The sequence below is a fragment of the Micropterus salmoides genome, unplaced genomic scaffold (genome assembly GCF_014851395.1).
Source record: "Micropterus salmoides isolate LMB-PRFRI ecotype aquatic unplaced genomic scaffold, ASM1485139v1 Ms_hic_scaffold_11, whole genome shotgun sequence".
Taxonomy (NCBI): Eukaryota; Metazoa; Chordata; class Actinopteri; order Centrarchiformes; family Centrarchidae; genus Micropterus; species Micropterus salmoides.
Genome location: NW_024040152.1, coordinates 21,756,243 through 21,771,655, shown reverse-complemented (window position 1 = coordinate 21,771,655; position 15,413 = coordinate 21,756,243). Strand labels below are relative to the sequence as shown.

The 15,413-nt window shown below is 38.7% G+C and overlaps 1 protein-coding gene across 5 annotated transcripts; it reads right to left on the bottom strand.

Moving 5' to 3' along the window:
* Positions 1-1,953: 1,953 nt before the first annotated feature.
* LOC119897856 (protein tyrosine phosphatase type IVA 3-like) lies at positions 1,954-11,603 on the bottom strand. Of its 5 annotated transcripts, none has more exons than XM_038711862.1 (7): positions 10,973-11,588; positions 7,826-8,312; positions 5,775-5,912; positions 5,530-5,622; positions 5,311-5,441; positions 4,781-4,855; positions 1,954-4,006 (listed from the first exon to the last, which is right to left on the bottom strand). In XM_038711862.1, the coding sequence occupies exons 3-7, from the start codon at positions 5,892-5,894 to the stop codon at positions 3,889-3,891; spliced, it is 537 nt and encodes a 178-aa protein (XP_038567790.1). In that variant the 5' UTR covers positions 5,895-5,912; positions 7,826-8,312; positions 10,973-11,588; the 3' UTR covers positions 1,954-3,888. The 5 variants fall into 5 exon arrangements, with proteins under 5 accessions (XP_038567790.1, XP_038567791.1, XP_038567792.1 ...); XM_038711863.1 differs by having other exon boundaries at positions 11,230-11,588; XM_038711864.1 differs by lacking the exon at positions 10,973-11,588 and adding an exon at positions 10,475-10,590.
* Between the last annotated feature and the right edge of the window lie 3,810 nt (positions 11,604-15,413).

Genomic DNA, 15,413 nt, shown 5'->3' with positions numbered 1-15,413 from the left:
GATGGAGCATAGTGCAAAGGATGCTGGAAAAAATAAATAAGACCTTATGACCTTATGACCTGAGGTAGGCGTATTGGTATACATTGTATACAATATGACATAGTATGAACATAGTACGAACAGCACTGAAATAGAGAATGGTGAATAAATAAATAATAAGTGGAAACCAGTAAACAGGTGGCTGATTAGAGACAGAGTTACTGGGTTATTGCACAGGAATTGTTCCTGACACTGTGAGTCAGAAATCAGCTGTTCATCGGAGTGATGGCTTGTGGGAAGAAACTGCTTCTGTGTCTGTTGGTTTTGGCGTACAGTGCTCTGTAGCGCCTACCAGAGGGGAGGAGCTGGAACAGGTTGTGTCCGGGGTGAGATGGATCTGCAGTGATGTTTCCTGCCCGTTTCCTGACTCTGGAAATGTATAAGTCCTGAATGGAGGGCAGGTTGGCACAGATTATTTTTTCTGCAGTCCTGACTGTCCGTTGTAGTCTGTCCTTGTCCTTTTTGGTGGCAGATCCAAACCAGACAGTGATGGAGGTGCAGAGAACAGACTGGATGATGGCTGTGTAGAACTGGATCAGCAGCTGCTTAGGCAGGTTGAGCTTCCTGAGCTGACACAGGAAGTACATCCTCTGCTGGGCCTTCTTGATGATGGTGTCAGTGTTCCACAGCAGACACAGGGCTGTTGAGTATGGTGATGGGGGGCAGAGTGGGGGGGCTCCTCCTGAAGTCCTGACTCCTGTCAGTCAGGAAGTCTGTGATCCACTGACAGGTGGAGGCTGGCACAGTGAGCTGGGTGAGTTTTGTGCTGAGGATGTCCGGGATGATGGTGTTGAACGCCGAGCTGAAGTCCATGAACAGGATCCTAGCATATGTCTCTGGAGAGTCGAGGTGTTGCAGGATGTAATGCAGACCCAAGTTGACAGCATCATCCACAGACCTGTTAGCCCTTTTTTTAAGTAACTAGTAACTGAAGCTGTCAGATGAAGTAAAAGGTAGCTACAATATTTCCCTTTGAGATGTGGTGAAGTAGTAGAAAGTGGCATGAAAAGAAAATATTCAAGTTCAGTACAAATACCTTGTGTACTTAAGTACAGAACTACTTTGTTACTGTCCACCACTGGGCTTAGCTTTGACTACCTGAACCTAAGGAAAGGACTAGACATGTATTTCTAAATTTTGGCTCTGGATGGAAAGCTATTATCCATCATGATGGTGAAAATGGCTGGTCTTGAACAACAATGCTTTAAGCGGGAGCCCCCTACCCCTGTCATCAAGGCATTAAACTGTGCAACAAACAATTACAACACAAAACACCATTCATAAGCTGAAATGTGTAGCCTACTCACACACAGCTTGGCATACATGCAAAGGGCAGTTCTGCTATCCCACTGTAGGCCTATATGTGCAGCACTGCTGTTCAGTGGGCTCGTTTGGAGCCAAATTTCTTTTTAGTTTTGATACCTTTGTATTTTTGAAATGTAAGTATATACATAAATAGTCTTTTATCAGATCTACCTATTGTTATACTTTCTATTTGTTCAGGTCAGTTTTTAACGATAAAATCTAACTACTAGTAAAAGCTTGAGAGAATTGGCTGGGGCTGCTGCAAATATTTGAGTGGCTCCTCCTCTAACACGCATTATCTCACTCTAAATTTTTTGATAAAACTTGAGAGCCCTGCCTCATAGTTAGATGGTCAGCACAGGTTAAATGTTGATGAGTGCACAATCAAACCTTGATGTGGTGAAGAAACAACCATTTAAATACAAATGAATGAGGTACAGGAATTTAAGAAAGGTTTTGCAATCAATTAATATAAATAAATGTTTGGCAATTTTTGTTTTGTTCTGTTCTGTTTTTTTCCCAGTAGAATGGAACCTAGTAAGTCAGCAAAACAGGGATTTATATAGACACTGTAAAACTGACAGACAGATTGATGAACAACTATTAAAATATGGGGACAATGACAAAGCCTTTATTAAACAATGCAAGAATTTACAAACATACAGACATTTACAGTATTTGTTTTTACATAAAAAAGTGTCAGCTCAGGCCAGTCCCAGTGATTAATAATAGCTAAAGACTACCAAGCACACACGCATATTCAAAGAAACACACGCACACACAATATAAACAAATAAACTGCAGCCAGTTTCTTTAAAAAAAAAGTTAAACTTTCATGTAAAGATAGCTGATCCTCTCTAAATCTCTACTTCTTCCTACATTATTTTAATTCTACACCTTCTGATATTATTTCTTTCTCACAAATTGTTGTTCATGACATCAGTTCAGGCTGACCATGTTTTTTCATAGACGATGAGGAGACTATCATATGCAACCTACTAAAGTGCATTCTCTATCATCACCAAAACAATCAATTTTGAATGAAAAATGTGTCAGAAGCAGTTGGTTAAATGCATCATTCAGAAACAATACAAATAAGTAAACGCCACTCCACAATAAAATATATATATGTACTCTAGCCTATTCTAAAAGTCATGATGCACAAAAATATATGTGCTAGGATTAGACAAACATCTCAATTTATCTATATATTGGATTAAAATTTTGTGTCATAAATTGCTGATAAAATGAAAATACCTCCCTGACACAGGAACAACAACAATTTATTTGTAATAACCACAATGATTTTTTGTTGTTGTTGTCAATGAATGGGAGTAGTTCAACCTGGCCTCTAGGAGAATGAAAGTGATAAATAACGATACCTCATTAAATATTATTTACAACTAGTTTACATCTCTCTCTCATTTTAGAATGTGTAATAATGTAACTGAAAAATTATTAACATTTTCTTTTTTATAATACATGTGAGTACTCTAAACCTGGCTTGATGTTTCCTTCTGTGGGTTTCAGTAAACAGAGAATAATGTAATGCACACGCTGATATGTAAACACGTAACCTAATCACAATGAAGTCATATTAAAACAGTGGCTGTGACAAAACCAAATGAAGGCGATATGTTTACCAAAATGCTTCATCTAGCATTTTAGAAGCTGAAAATGAGCCCTTATATTTCCAGTAATAGGCTTCAGAGAAACAGCCGGAATAATTTAAAAGAGAGGGTCAACTTTGAATATTAATACTAATTTACAGTGAAAACACTACCAATATTATTTTAGTTCTGTGTTTCAGTGTTCAAGATTTATTCTAAAAATTTTATTTTTAAAGTGCCTAAAGATTTTTCATGCAATACAACAATCGCAAATAACACTCTTCATGTAATTTTATACTGTGATTATGGCGAAGTTAAAGTTGAAGAAAGAAACACATTGAACATCTGTACAAAACAATGTAAATACACAAAATATCCGATATGATTTCAGGTTTATACATCAGGTATATGTCATCATAAATCAGTCCTACACCAAATCTGTCTAGGTGTCCTCATAGTTGCATACTATGGATTTATTTTGTTGAAAATTTGAAGGTGATTCATAATCCTCAACACATTATCCCTGACCTAAACCCCTGTGTCTTTTCCAGAACTATCTAATAAAGCAGATGTGCCTCTACAAACCCTAACTTTTTAATTGTATTTCTCTCCCTCGCCCATCTTCGCCACCTTTCTTCACAGTAAACCATGGAGCAGATATACCAATAAAATACTATTTAAGACCAGAATACATTACAAATAAGGGAAACAAGCTATGTTCTAATAAAATAGCTTTAAAAACATTTTAAAAAGTTCTCAGGCCCAATGAAGCCCAATATATATTTGAGTGTTTTTTTAGTTTTTAGTGTGCAAGCCTTGTGTCACTGAATATAGTGTTTCAGTGACACAAGGCTTGTATGGCTGGATTCCTGAGAGCATTTGTTGAAGGGTACAGTATGTTTGAGTGTCTTTATGTGTGTCTTTGTGTGTGCGTTCACATGGTGCAACATTTGTTCTTGTGTGTGTGAGAGTCTTTGAAGCGGAGCCTCTGCTTGGATCGATATTTCTCCAGGTAGGTTAGCTGTTTACTGTTGATGGCTCCACGACGCTTCCTGAAACACACACAAAGACAAACGCTGTATGGAGGAAGCCAATGGCATGAAAGTTTAAAATGGTCTTTTCTGTATCTCTGTATATATTGACTGTAAAATAGCACTCTATCTAATCTCTTCATCTGTGTATTCATTCTGTGCTTGGTATAGACTCATGGGACATGAGGAAACTCATAATGCATTCTCTTACATAATAAAAAGGATCCCTATAATTTTGTTCATTTATTGCTCTGCATGTGCTTTTCATTTGGCACCACACATGTGACAGCTGTGACAGACATTGTCTTCTTTGATACCACCACCAGATGGCACCAAAGAAAGAAAGTTTAATCCTTGAGCAAGTTAGCCTTCCTCCACTCACTCTACTGGGTGTTTTACTCCTGTTTATTTAAAGTGCTTTAACAGTTTACAACAGCAGTCATGATTGAAGAGAATGACAGAAAATAAAGGAAAGGTGGAAGAGAGGAGGGAAATGGAGAAAACATATACATTCTCTCTATAAAACACAGCTTGTGGTGTACAGATTTATTCCTGAACCATGTTAAGCATTTTACACATTAAACAAAGCTTTCTTGTGTACAGGATGTTACATACAATGCTTGTATGTTGTTCCTCAAACGCAAGTCGCTTTAGATAAAGGTATCTGCCAAGTGAGTAAATGTGAATGTAAATATTAAAATTAAACACTGTGCTTCAGTTGTTCCAGGTTTTTGTAATATACTGCTGTTATTTCTGTTTCTCCATGATAAGGATGTAAAGTATAAATGTACTTACTGCCTGATGAGTTGAATAGCATCTTCATACTTCATCCCGCTCTCTATCAGAGCCAGAGCAACCAGCACAGGGGCCCTGTGTGCATAAACACACAGAGTCATGTGTTGAGTCTGATGTCTGAGTAAAAATAATCACTTTGTATCTTTATAATTTAAAAAAAGTTTCAGTGCTGTTTAGAAAGGTTACAGCAACTGTTTTGGTCTCTTTATCTCTCATTAGCCTACTAGAATCTGTAGGTGTAGAAATGTCAATGCCATTAAAGCAAAAGGCATCATCTTTTAGAGCCACAAAACTGTGGTGTGACTGTAATCCAACCAGTCTGACCTAGTTTTATACTAGTGATACCAGTGTTGTCTTACTGTGTGATGTCTTATATTTCATAATTTTTCAGCTTTCTCTGCATTAATCTCTGGTGCCCTGTATGTGTTTGTCTGTGTGACTCCCTCTCTCTCTCTTCGATTCAGTTCAGATTGTGTGAGATGTATGATTGTTTTTGTTTTGTTATTGTTATAATTTGGTGGATCGCTCACCTCCCCAGTCCAGCCACACAGTGAACAGCCACGCAGCATCCTGGATCCTCCTGAAACTTCTTTTTCAGCAGACTCAACCAATCATCAACCAGCTTACTGGGGGGCGGGGCTCCGTCATCAAACGGCCAATCCTAAAAAGAAAAGCAGAACAGTTACTGTACTTCTGTATTTTATCATAAGCTGAGTGTGTGTGTACATGCATGTTTAGTGCGTGCTCACCACCACATTGATGCCATCTTTCTCCAATGATGTTTTATCATAGGTGACATCACAGACTCGAACAACTGTGGTGGCACCGAAGCGCTTCAGGTCCTGAAAGGGCAACAGTGGTAGGAGATGTTTTTCACAAATACGCCAAAACACAAGTGCATCAATGCAATTCAGTTCAAATGTCTATTAGTAATCAGCAAAGGAAAACAAAAAAATTTCACTGATGGTGGTCTGACAACACACACGTTTCTTACCTCTATGAAGGAGCCGAGTGTGCTGTCAGTGGGGTTGTGTGTGATAAGGAATCTCATGTTCTTATGGCACAGTTCCACTGGAGCTGGACGGTTCATGGCGGCCAGTGTGACCTTTGACATCCCAGGATGAACTTTGACCTTTATGTGTGAGCAGTTAGTCATTAGTCATAAGCCCATAAACAATAATGTCATGATTGGCTTCATATAATGAAAAATTATGTCAAATACTTTTGAGCCACATTTGGTGCACCTTTTAAGATCTTTTCGCTTATAATTTTTTTTTAAAAAGACACCACATGAAGTCGGGGAAGGGCTTTAACTATTTTTCTCAGTTACCTCAAAGTTAAAAGGCTTTTTACTACACACACATGCATGTACACGTTACGGATTTATCACAACCCTAGCCCAATAAGTATTACTATCATCTACTGTACTTATGACACCAATATGCAGACCCTTTGACATGTCACAGTAGGAAAAACACATGTGAATACAAGAAAATTAATGATGGCTAAATTCCATTTACTGCCACACTGCCACAGCTTACTGGGATACTTGAATACAGAGTCCTTCTTAATGTTAATAGTAACATTACAGTGTGTTTTTCCTACTCTGACAAGTCAAAATGTCTGATGTGAAACCTAGCCACACAGTTTGACTCCTCTAGGCTGCATTACTGCGGCTTTTTGAAATGTTCTTAAATGCAACTAAACCTGTAACAATCTTAAGACATCTCAAAACCCATCACAAGGTCACATATTTACAGTCTGTTTATATAAGTGTCATGAAATATACAGTACGTATGTGTACTTTATATATAGCTTTGGCAATATTGTTGCTATACATTCATGCCAATAAAGCTAATTTGAATTTGAGTAAAAACAAGCAAATCTAGTAATAGGAAAACCGTGTTCAAAGAGAGACCGTAATACAGTTAAAGGCCCTACACCCGCACAGGTGTTTACAGACTGTAATTGACTGACGTCTCGCTCACTCTTTGATTACACTTGGTAAGGGGGACAAATCACACCTCTATCACTTTCTACATTGGGTTTTGACCTCCTCTAATTCCTTTCATAGCTCTCTGGCATGGTCAACCTAATTTACCAGAATAACTGAAAACACCTGTGTGCCTTTGCAAAGAGAATTTTATAGAAACATTCTGTAAAAAACAAAATGCAGGTGATGTATCTATCACTAATCGCACACGCATCTTATGATTAAAAAACATTTATACTGCACTTGATACACTATTGGATGTAAACAAAAACAAATATGAAAGAATTGTAACTATCAATGGTGCAGATCTTTCGAGTGTCTCTTGTTGACTGGCATCTTAATTAAGGGATGCCTTACATTCCCCATAGCACACACAGCCACTATTTTAATTTAGAGTGCTGATCTATCTGGGTGGTACAAGTCCTCACATGTGAGTAAACAAACGAGGAAGGCAACACAGTAAATGTGAATAAACTAAGCCAGCAGGTTGGGCATAACCGTCTGGCTGAAGAACTTGTCATAGCCAGAACTGCTTATTTATAACACTGTATACCATGCACTACAGAAGTTTTGTAGCAACAGGTTTACACTTCTCAAGAACACAGGAGAGGCACATCTGGTCAATGCCCTTACCAGCAGCAATGGCACTGGTACAAATACTGATGTTTTCTGTTATGACAATGTAAGCAGGGTGCCAGATGTGCTCTGTCAGTGCATTGTTTTCTGATTTCAAATAAGGGAATTTCACCTGTGTTATAACTGTCACAACTTCTAAAGGACATGAAATACCAGTGAAAATGGGGAAAATAGTGATGTATTTAAACACGAGGCCTGGGATATAAAAACATAAATTTATCTGCCATTGTAAAAAATCTTACATCCCTGGAAAGGCAAATCAAAAGTTGGTTTCAGCTCATACTGGCCACACTAAAAAAACTCCACAGAATCCTGTAATACCCAGTCACATGTGTGACGCTAGTCAAGTGCTGTAGTTGAAAAGTGTTATGGCATCACTATATTTAGCCAAGATCTGGTGACGAGTCACCCCTCACCTTTAGTTCCAGCTGTAGCAGTTAGCTGCTCTGTGGTAGATCAGGTTTCCAGGTGTCTCCAGTCTTCCTGTCCCTTGTGGAACTTCCTATTTGGAGACTGTTTATAGCAGTTTAAGGTATTTTCCCAATCCTGAGGTCCCGTTGTGTTGTAGTATCGTTTTACCCCATCAGTTGATTGTATCCTATAGTCCAGGAAGGTCAGCTCTCTCTCTCTCTCTGTTCTGTTTTTATCTCTCTGATTGTCAGGTCCTTTTCTCTCTTTGTCTCTCAGTAGCTTTCTCTTTCCTTCTCTCTCCAGTTAGCTTTCAGTGCCAAGGCTCCACTTGTTACCCCATGAGATGGCTGGTTCAGAGGGCAAAGGCCAATGGTCTTTCAGGTTTCAGGGCCGCAGAACTGCATGGTGCAGCTTCATCTCAGATAGAGTCTAAATGTGTTGGGCATGGCAGTAGTCACCACTCCTTCGCACAAACTCCATCAACCAGCGATTCTAAAGAACAAATGAAGAAAATTAACTCTTTAAATAATAATAATAATAAACAGTAGTGAAGGTACAAAAAAAAAATTTCAACAATTTAGCATTTGTTCCAGTGTTCCAGCATTGTACAGTATCTGCAAAATCACCCCATAGTGTATGGCAAACTATATTGAAAGCCTTCATCTGTAATGTGGAGGCCAACAGCAGGGCAACTGATTTGCTGACATACATAAATAAACACACAAACACACACATGATCCTTGTAATAATTTTAAATTATTTTTAAATGCCAACTGCTGCCGAATACCATATATTCAAGACAAATGCATACACACACATACACACGTACACACTCAATCACCTCATGCACTTTCTGAACTACAAAAGTGTCCCTACTTGCATGAATGGACAAGAAAGCTGGGAAAAAGATGACAGATGCAGCAGGAGCTAGAAAATCTAATACATGATGTGGCTCACAAAATATGGAAAATGTTATTAGATTAGCCTGCACAACATCAACTAAATTAAATTTGGCCTAAAGGAAAAAAGTCTGAAAACTGGAGTTATATTTAATGTACTCCAAGAGGATTGTAAGTGTAGAGGAGTCATGAATATGAGGGCAGTTGCTCAGATTGAAACAAAAGACCACATATTGGAGTACAAACTGTAAAATAAAATAAAAGGGAAGGTTTAAAAAGGAAGGTTAGCTCACTTGCTACTTGAGGTAGACTAGGGCTGCCAACATTTGCCATTTTAAATTACACATATTGGCCTCGGATTGAAAAGTGGTTGCTGGCCAGTAAGCTTCATTCATCAATATATATTTGTTGAGTTCTTTGGTTGCATCTATAATGTATGTCACATCACTACTAAAAATACGGAATATCTTGTCATGCAAACATACTGTTTTATTACATAGATGTTTTATTATTTAGCTTGATCATAACAACTTAAAGTTAGGGCCTATTTAGCCAAGATAATGTTGTGTTATGAATTTGTGTTTAATAGCTCATTTCTCTATGTGCTCTGATGTTAAAGACATTGGGTTAAACTCCAGCAACAGGATATGCTTAGTTCAGTATATTTTTGGGAAATTCACATCTGTCAGATAAATATCATGGTGGTCAAAGATGTAACCATCCTCTTACTCATGCCCAAACATTCAGATAAACAACAGGGGAAGTCCAGAGGTACTTATAATAATAATCTGTGGTCACCTCTTCACCTCAGCTCTGACAATACACACACACACTCTCTCTCTCTTCATAATCACATGCCGACTTACTCACTAACTCTTCCAGAAGAGTGTAGTGTATTCCAGGTTGTTGACGATCTATAATTAGGAATTTATTCTGTGTTACCGCTAATCAGGATAGAGGTCAATCATTTCCCATCCAGTCAATTCAAAGTGTAAAAAGAAGATTTAATTTAATTTCATGTAACACTAGCACAACCAAATTAAAACTGAGACTATTACAATAAAAACTAATTTGTATCACACAAAGTAACATGACAGATGGCTCTGTAATACTCAAGACAAAGCAATGAATTCACTGAAACTGAGAGACACAATAGGTATAAACAAGCTATAAAACATCAAAACATAAAACAAATGTGAATACTAATTCCTCACAAGTACTAGTACAACTTACCTCGGACATTTTGCTGACATCTAAAGCGACTTAATATAAAAACAACATCCAAAAGCATAAAGAAGTGTGAGGGAAATGGCTAGACGGTAGCAGTAATTCCAATTAAAACTGTAAAGCTGATCTCCCCTGTTACCTTAGAGCTCAGTTTAGTTTGTAAAAACAGGTGCGACCCCAGTTTGTGGTCTGGCTGCTTCCCTGTCACGGGCTGGGTCAGGACCCAAAGGAGTTAAAAATGGATTTTAGAGCTGCCGTTATAGGTTGCAAACCTTTCTACAGTACCTGCAATGTGAGGCTGAATGAGACACAGTGAGCTTGGAGGTTAGTAGTAAAGACAACAACAAGGCAGGGTTGGTTGTAGCCTCAAACAGGATAAATCCTGCAGCACATTAACCTGTAGTGTAGTGCCTTCCACTTAGAGGAGGTTGTCTGTGACAGCTCCAATCACGAGTCACTCTGAATTGTGCTAAATTCATAAATTTGAGTTGTTCCTGAAGGCCTGCAGTATACAGCCTCTCCTCTTACCCCAGTGGACAGCTTGGCTGCAGAACACGGAAATCCACAAAACACTGACTGGCAGTTACACCGAAGTCCTGCAGAAGCAGCCACAGTTCTACAACAGTGTGAGTGCTGACAGACAACCAGCTGACTGCCTGTTATAGTAAACCCCTGTAGACACAGAATACGCTGCAGCTGTATTTATAGCTGTTTCTATACTAGCAGCTGATTCAATGACACATCAAATTTTTGTGGATACAAGTTTCCGACGCGAGTATACTGTGTGTTTTCCTGCCCTCAGCCAGTTCCAGTGAGGAAATATGATTAGCTTGATTGCTATCTCCTGTAACACTACTGTGGAAATTCATTTATATGGAATTTCTTTGTAATTGCCTCTACCTTCCACAAAAGTTACAAAACTTGTTGTAGAAGGGCGCCACGCTCCTTCCAAAATAATATTTGATTATGATCCTGGAAGTAACAGCAGCAAAACAAAGATATTATCAATTTGGTGTTTGTCCTTACCTGCTCTTCAATGTCATCTCCAACCACAGACTAAGCCCAGACAGGTCTTCTGCCTCTTTGCCACAGCAAAGTCCACCTGCTTTTAGTCTTTTTCTGCCACTAGAAGCTGAAATGTCTGGCGGCAGAAAATTAAGTCTCTCTGCAACAACCTGTAGCTCTGTCCCACTAAAAGACTGAACTATCCACCTCTCCCTGTCCCTCCTGGCGTGTCAGTAACCGCTGCGGTGTACTGTGTGTGTACCAGATTGTGGCTCTACCTTGCTGTTGCAGTGCAGTGTGCCGGGCTGAGGATCTGCTGTGAGCTGGTCTAATCAGGCTGGGCAGCCATCTGACCCTGACAGCCCTGTCACCACCAGAACACTCTACAGTTAATGCTCTTAGAGAGAGAGGAGACGAGCCTCACGTCCTCCTTCTTCTCCTCCTCCTCCTCCTCTTCATCCACTTGACTCCTTTTTCCAGAGTAAAGAAGAGGTGCTGCCCCCCTCCTCCAGTCTCCTCACCCTTCCCATGGGCTGATGATTATAAGAGAAATATGTGGTCTCACATGTAGTGGAGTGCTCAGTAACACAATAAATGCAGATTAGTGTTTTCAGCTCACGCTTCTCTCAAATATAAATTTAAGAATTTGTAAAATTGTAGGTCTAATGAGAGTTTTCTGCTGTGCACGTCTGTTTGGACCTTCTCTTGTTTTCCTTTTCTCCCTCTCTCCCCCTTCCCCTCCCTGAACCAACTAAAAATAGACAGTCCTTTGAGCTAGCAGACAGATTGGAAGTCAAACCCTTGAGTCCCAGTTCATGGAATTAACTTTCCCCTTAACTGACAATAGTCCCAAGTTTGTTGTTGTTGTTTTTGTTGTTGTTGTTGTTTTCCTGCAGCCAAGCTACTGTGAGAAGCTGCTGTATGGTTGCCAAAGCGCAACGATTTGTTCATCCAAAAATCTAATAAAAACAGTGAAAATTGCAGGACACATTTTCTAAACCAACATATATTGAGACATTCTTAAAAGAAATCCATGCAGCTTTGGGTTTGTGAGTTTTTAGGATTCACTCTTAAGTTGATCTGCTTCCAATTTGTGCACGCGGCTATGGTGAGGGCATGTGAGTCCAGAGAGTCACAAGGCAGAACTGGGGCCTCACCTCACTATCAATCACCTTGAGTAGAGTTTAATATCACTGTTCAACCATGCACAGAGCTTTAAAAACACATCATACTATCTAAAATTAGCTGAAGCACTACCTTAAAATGTTCATGATCGTGACTGCTGCTTATAGCTCAAGCTGTGCTGTGGTTCTGATTTTCATTGCAGTGACCCGTCACCTTTTGTGACAGATAGACAGATGAAGACCTTCAGAAGGAAGAAGAAAAAGATGGGAAAAGAGAGGACTCTACTCTGCCTTGATGTCCTTTAATGAAGACGTTGACTGCAAACAACATCTAAACATGTAACAGAAGTAATTATCGCTCATTCACATTCTGTCCAGCACATGCTTTTTACAACTTCCAAAGCATAGGCGTTAAGGGTACATTATAACTTTCCAATAAAGTATACTCTAATATACACATGGGACATCCATGGTATACATCCATGTAATTGTTCTCCAAATGCACATACTCTGATCCTTGTAAGGAACACTTTGCTCCAGTGTGACCATCTGTTTTGATGGTACCAACAGCAGTGCACTGGCCTAAACATGGTTGCTGCAATGGTTTCTGGAAATGTGAGCTGACACCTTGTAGGTCACCCCTCAGCTGGCAGTCTTGTGCTTTTTGAGGAGCCTAAAGGACACTCTGGGGGCCTGGTTGTAGCCTGATGAAAGCAGCAGGCTGACCTGCAAAGACTCCAGCATTGAAACCTTTTCCCACAGCTACAAGGATTTTGCCAGGGAATTGCTGGGACCACAGCACTTTACATCTCTCGATCCTGAGTCAAGCCAAATTCATTCTTCATTTTATATCTTGTCAAACTGTGTGCATGTGTATTTATTTGTGAGAGTCTTTTATTTTAAAATGTGACGTATTGTGTTGAAATTGCTGATAAAAATAGAACCATTCACTGTTCCCCTGTCAAGGCTGAGACCTGATAGTGAGTCAGCATATCATAATAACAGTTTGGTTGTACAATTATAGATTAATATCAGTGAAAACATTATAACATTGAAAAGTGACAATGTTTTGCACTTGTTTGTTTGTCAGATAATTATTCCTCATATATTTAAGTAAAGTTGTGTTTACCTGTTGTTGTTAAACCAGATTGTTCTTGGTAAACTATTCTTGGCATTACGCAATGATTGGTGCTATTTAAACCTCCTGTTGCCTTTATAGAAGAGCTCTAATCTGACTGAGTAACTATTCTCATCTCACTCTGTTGTTTTTCTGTCCGATGAATACAAACACAGCCTCCACTAAAAAAGTAATAATTGGCCACTATTATCTACAGTGACATAACGACAATACATAACTGAACAGTGTGTCAGCAACAATGTTGTGGTGGAAGAGGCATTCAGATAATTTACTTAAGTAAAAGTGTTGATACCACTTTACTTTGTTACAAGTAAAAGTCCTGCATTCAAAATGTTACTCAAGTAAAAAGACAAAAGTATTAGCATCAAAATATACTTAAAGTACAAAACGAAAAAGTACTCATTATGCATTATGGCCCATTTAAGAATAATGTATGTTATATTATTGGATTGGATTAATGTTCGTATCACGTTAGTGCTGCAGCTGGTAAAGGTGGAGCAAATTTTGATTACTTTACATACAGTTGTGTAGCTTAATCTATAATAATTAATAATATCTTATTAATTGATAATGTTTTGTATTAAAAATCAGAATCTGTAAAGTAACTACATTTATCAAATAACTGTACTTTTTTATAGTACTTGCGTCATATAAAAAATATTACGTTTTCTTCTGAAATGAAGTGGAGAAGAAGTATAAAGTAGATCAAATGGAATTACTAAAGTATAGCACAAGTGCCCAAAATTGTACTTAGGTACAGTACTTGAGTAGATATGGTTAGTTACTTTCCACCACTGCTAACTGCTGCTACTGCTACTTCTAAAATGACTACTACAGCCATAATACTGATTACAAAGCTACTGACACTACCAACAGCAGTGGCTTTTATGTTACAAGGTAATTACAGCTGGCAATTCCTCGTTAATGGCCCACGTTTATCTGCAAAGAAATTAGGTTAATCTTTCATAAATCCACCTCCTGACTACTGACGTCTATATAAGTCTGGTCTGTGTCATTCCCTCCTAATGAATGGCTGAAGTGGGAGTGCAGGCGAGCTCAACATTTACACTGATTTATCATGTTGATATATTTAATTACACAGTGTGTCCCCTCCCCTGGTCTAGTTTGTAATTCTGTCCCTCAGGCTTACTACTCATGCAGCAGTGTGAAATACTATGTAATTCCCAGAGCAATAAGAAGAAACTAGATATGAAAAGGAAGCATAGATTCTCCCAAGGGTCATTTCTTTTTAAGCTATAAGCTGCCATTTCTGTTTCGCACACACGGGTAAATGTTAATGACATCTAAAATGTCAGATTTCAGGTTTATACCTGTGTTTAGGCGATGTGACGCAGCAGCTGGTGCAACACCATGCTGAAATCCAAACCCCTCATTGGCCAGGAGTGGATGGCGGAGAAACACCAGTATGCTCTGTGTTGGATCAAATGATAGCTCAGGGGGCTTCCTGTTTTAAGCCATGCTGATTTCAAGATCATCTAGATTACTTGAGGAAACAAATGATTATGTGTGTCAGGGTTATCCACGAGATATCAGTTTACACTTGACTGCGCTAGCTACAACTTGTTGGAGTTCTGGTGAATATGATAACATGTAATACAGTGCAAAGAGGTATATGATAACTTATTGCAGTGCTTCCCAACCAAGGGGCCAGGACCCTCAAGGGCTAGCAAAATGAATTTGAAGGGTTGCAAGAAGATTGCCAAGATAGGAACGCAGAAAACAACATTTATCCTACACAAATTTACTTATTTATATAAATCAAATGTTTCCTTAATCTTTGCTTTTTTCACTTGTTTATAACTGGATAGAGTTACATTTTCAGGCTTCTGAAACTATTTCAAATAAAACAGGAAAGTATATCACTCTTTGTTTGAAACACGTAAACACAACCATAAACTTGTAGGCTAGATATTGTTTCATAAGTACAATTTAATTGTTTTCATAATAATAACAGTTTTCAGGAACCAAACTTTCAGTGTAAAGAGTGTACTGAAATCTCCTTTTATAGGTCATGACAATGCCGCTACGTGCTGTACCCTTATAGCTAATCTATACAAGGAACTGTAGAAAGGGCCGGTGTGTTTTAGCACATTAACATGCACACACCCTCAGAAACATACTAACAGGAGAACTCACACACATCCTCATACACACAATCACAGAGCGAGGTTCAGAGAAA

Bases quoted from the DNA above. Each gene is read 5' to 3' on its own strand.
- LOC119897856 (XM_038711862.1), bottom strand. From the start codon at position 5,894: ATGTCAAAGGTCACACTGGCCGCCATGAACCGTCCAGCTCCAGTGGAA. The intron at 5,623-5,774 runs GTAAGAAACGTG...TTGCCCTTTCAG, and splicing joins CACTCGGCTCCTTCATAGAG to GACCTGAAGCGCTTCGGTGC. The intron at 4,856-5,310 runs GTGAGCGATCCA...TTATGCACACAG, and splicing joins TGTGTGGCTGGACTGGGGAG to GGCCCCTGTGCTGGTTGCTC.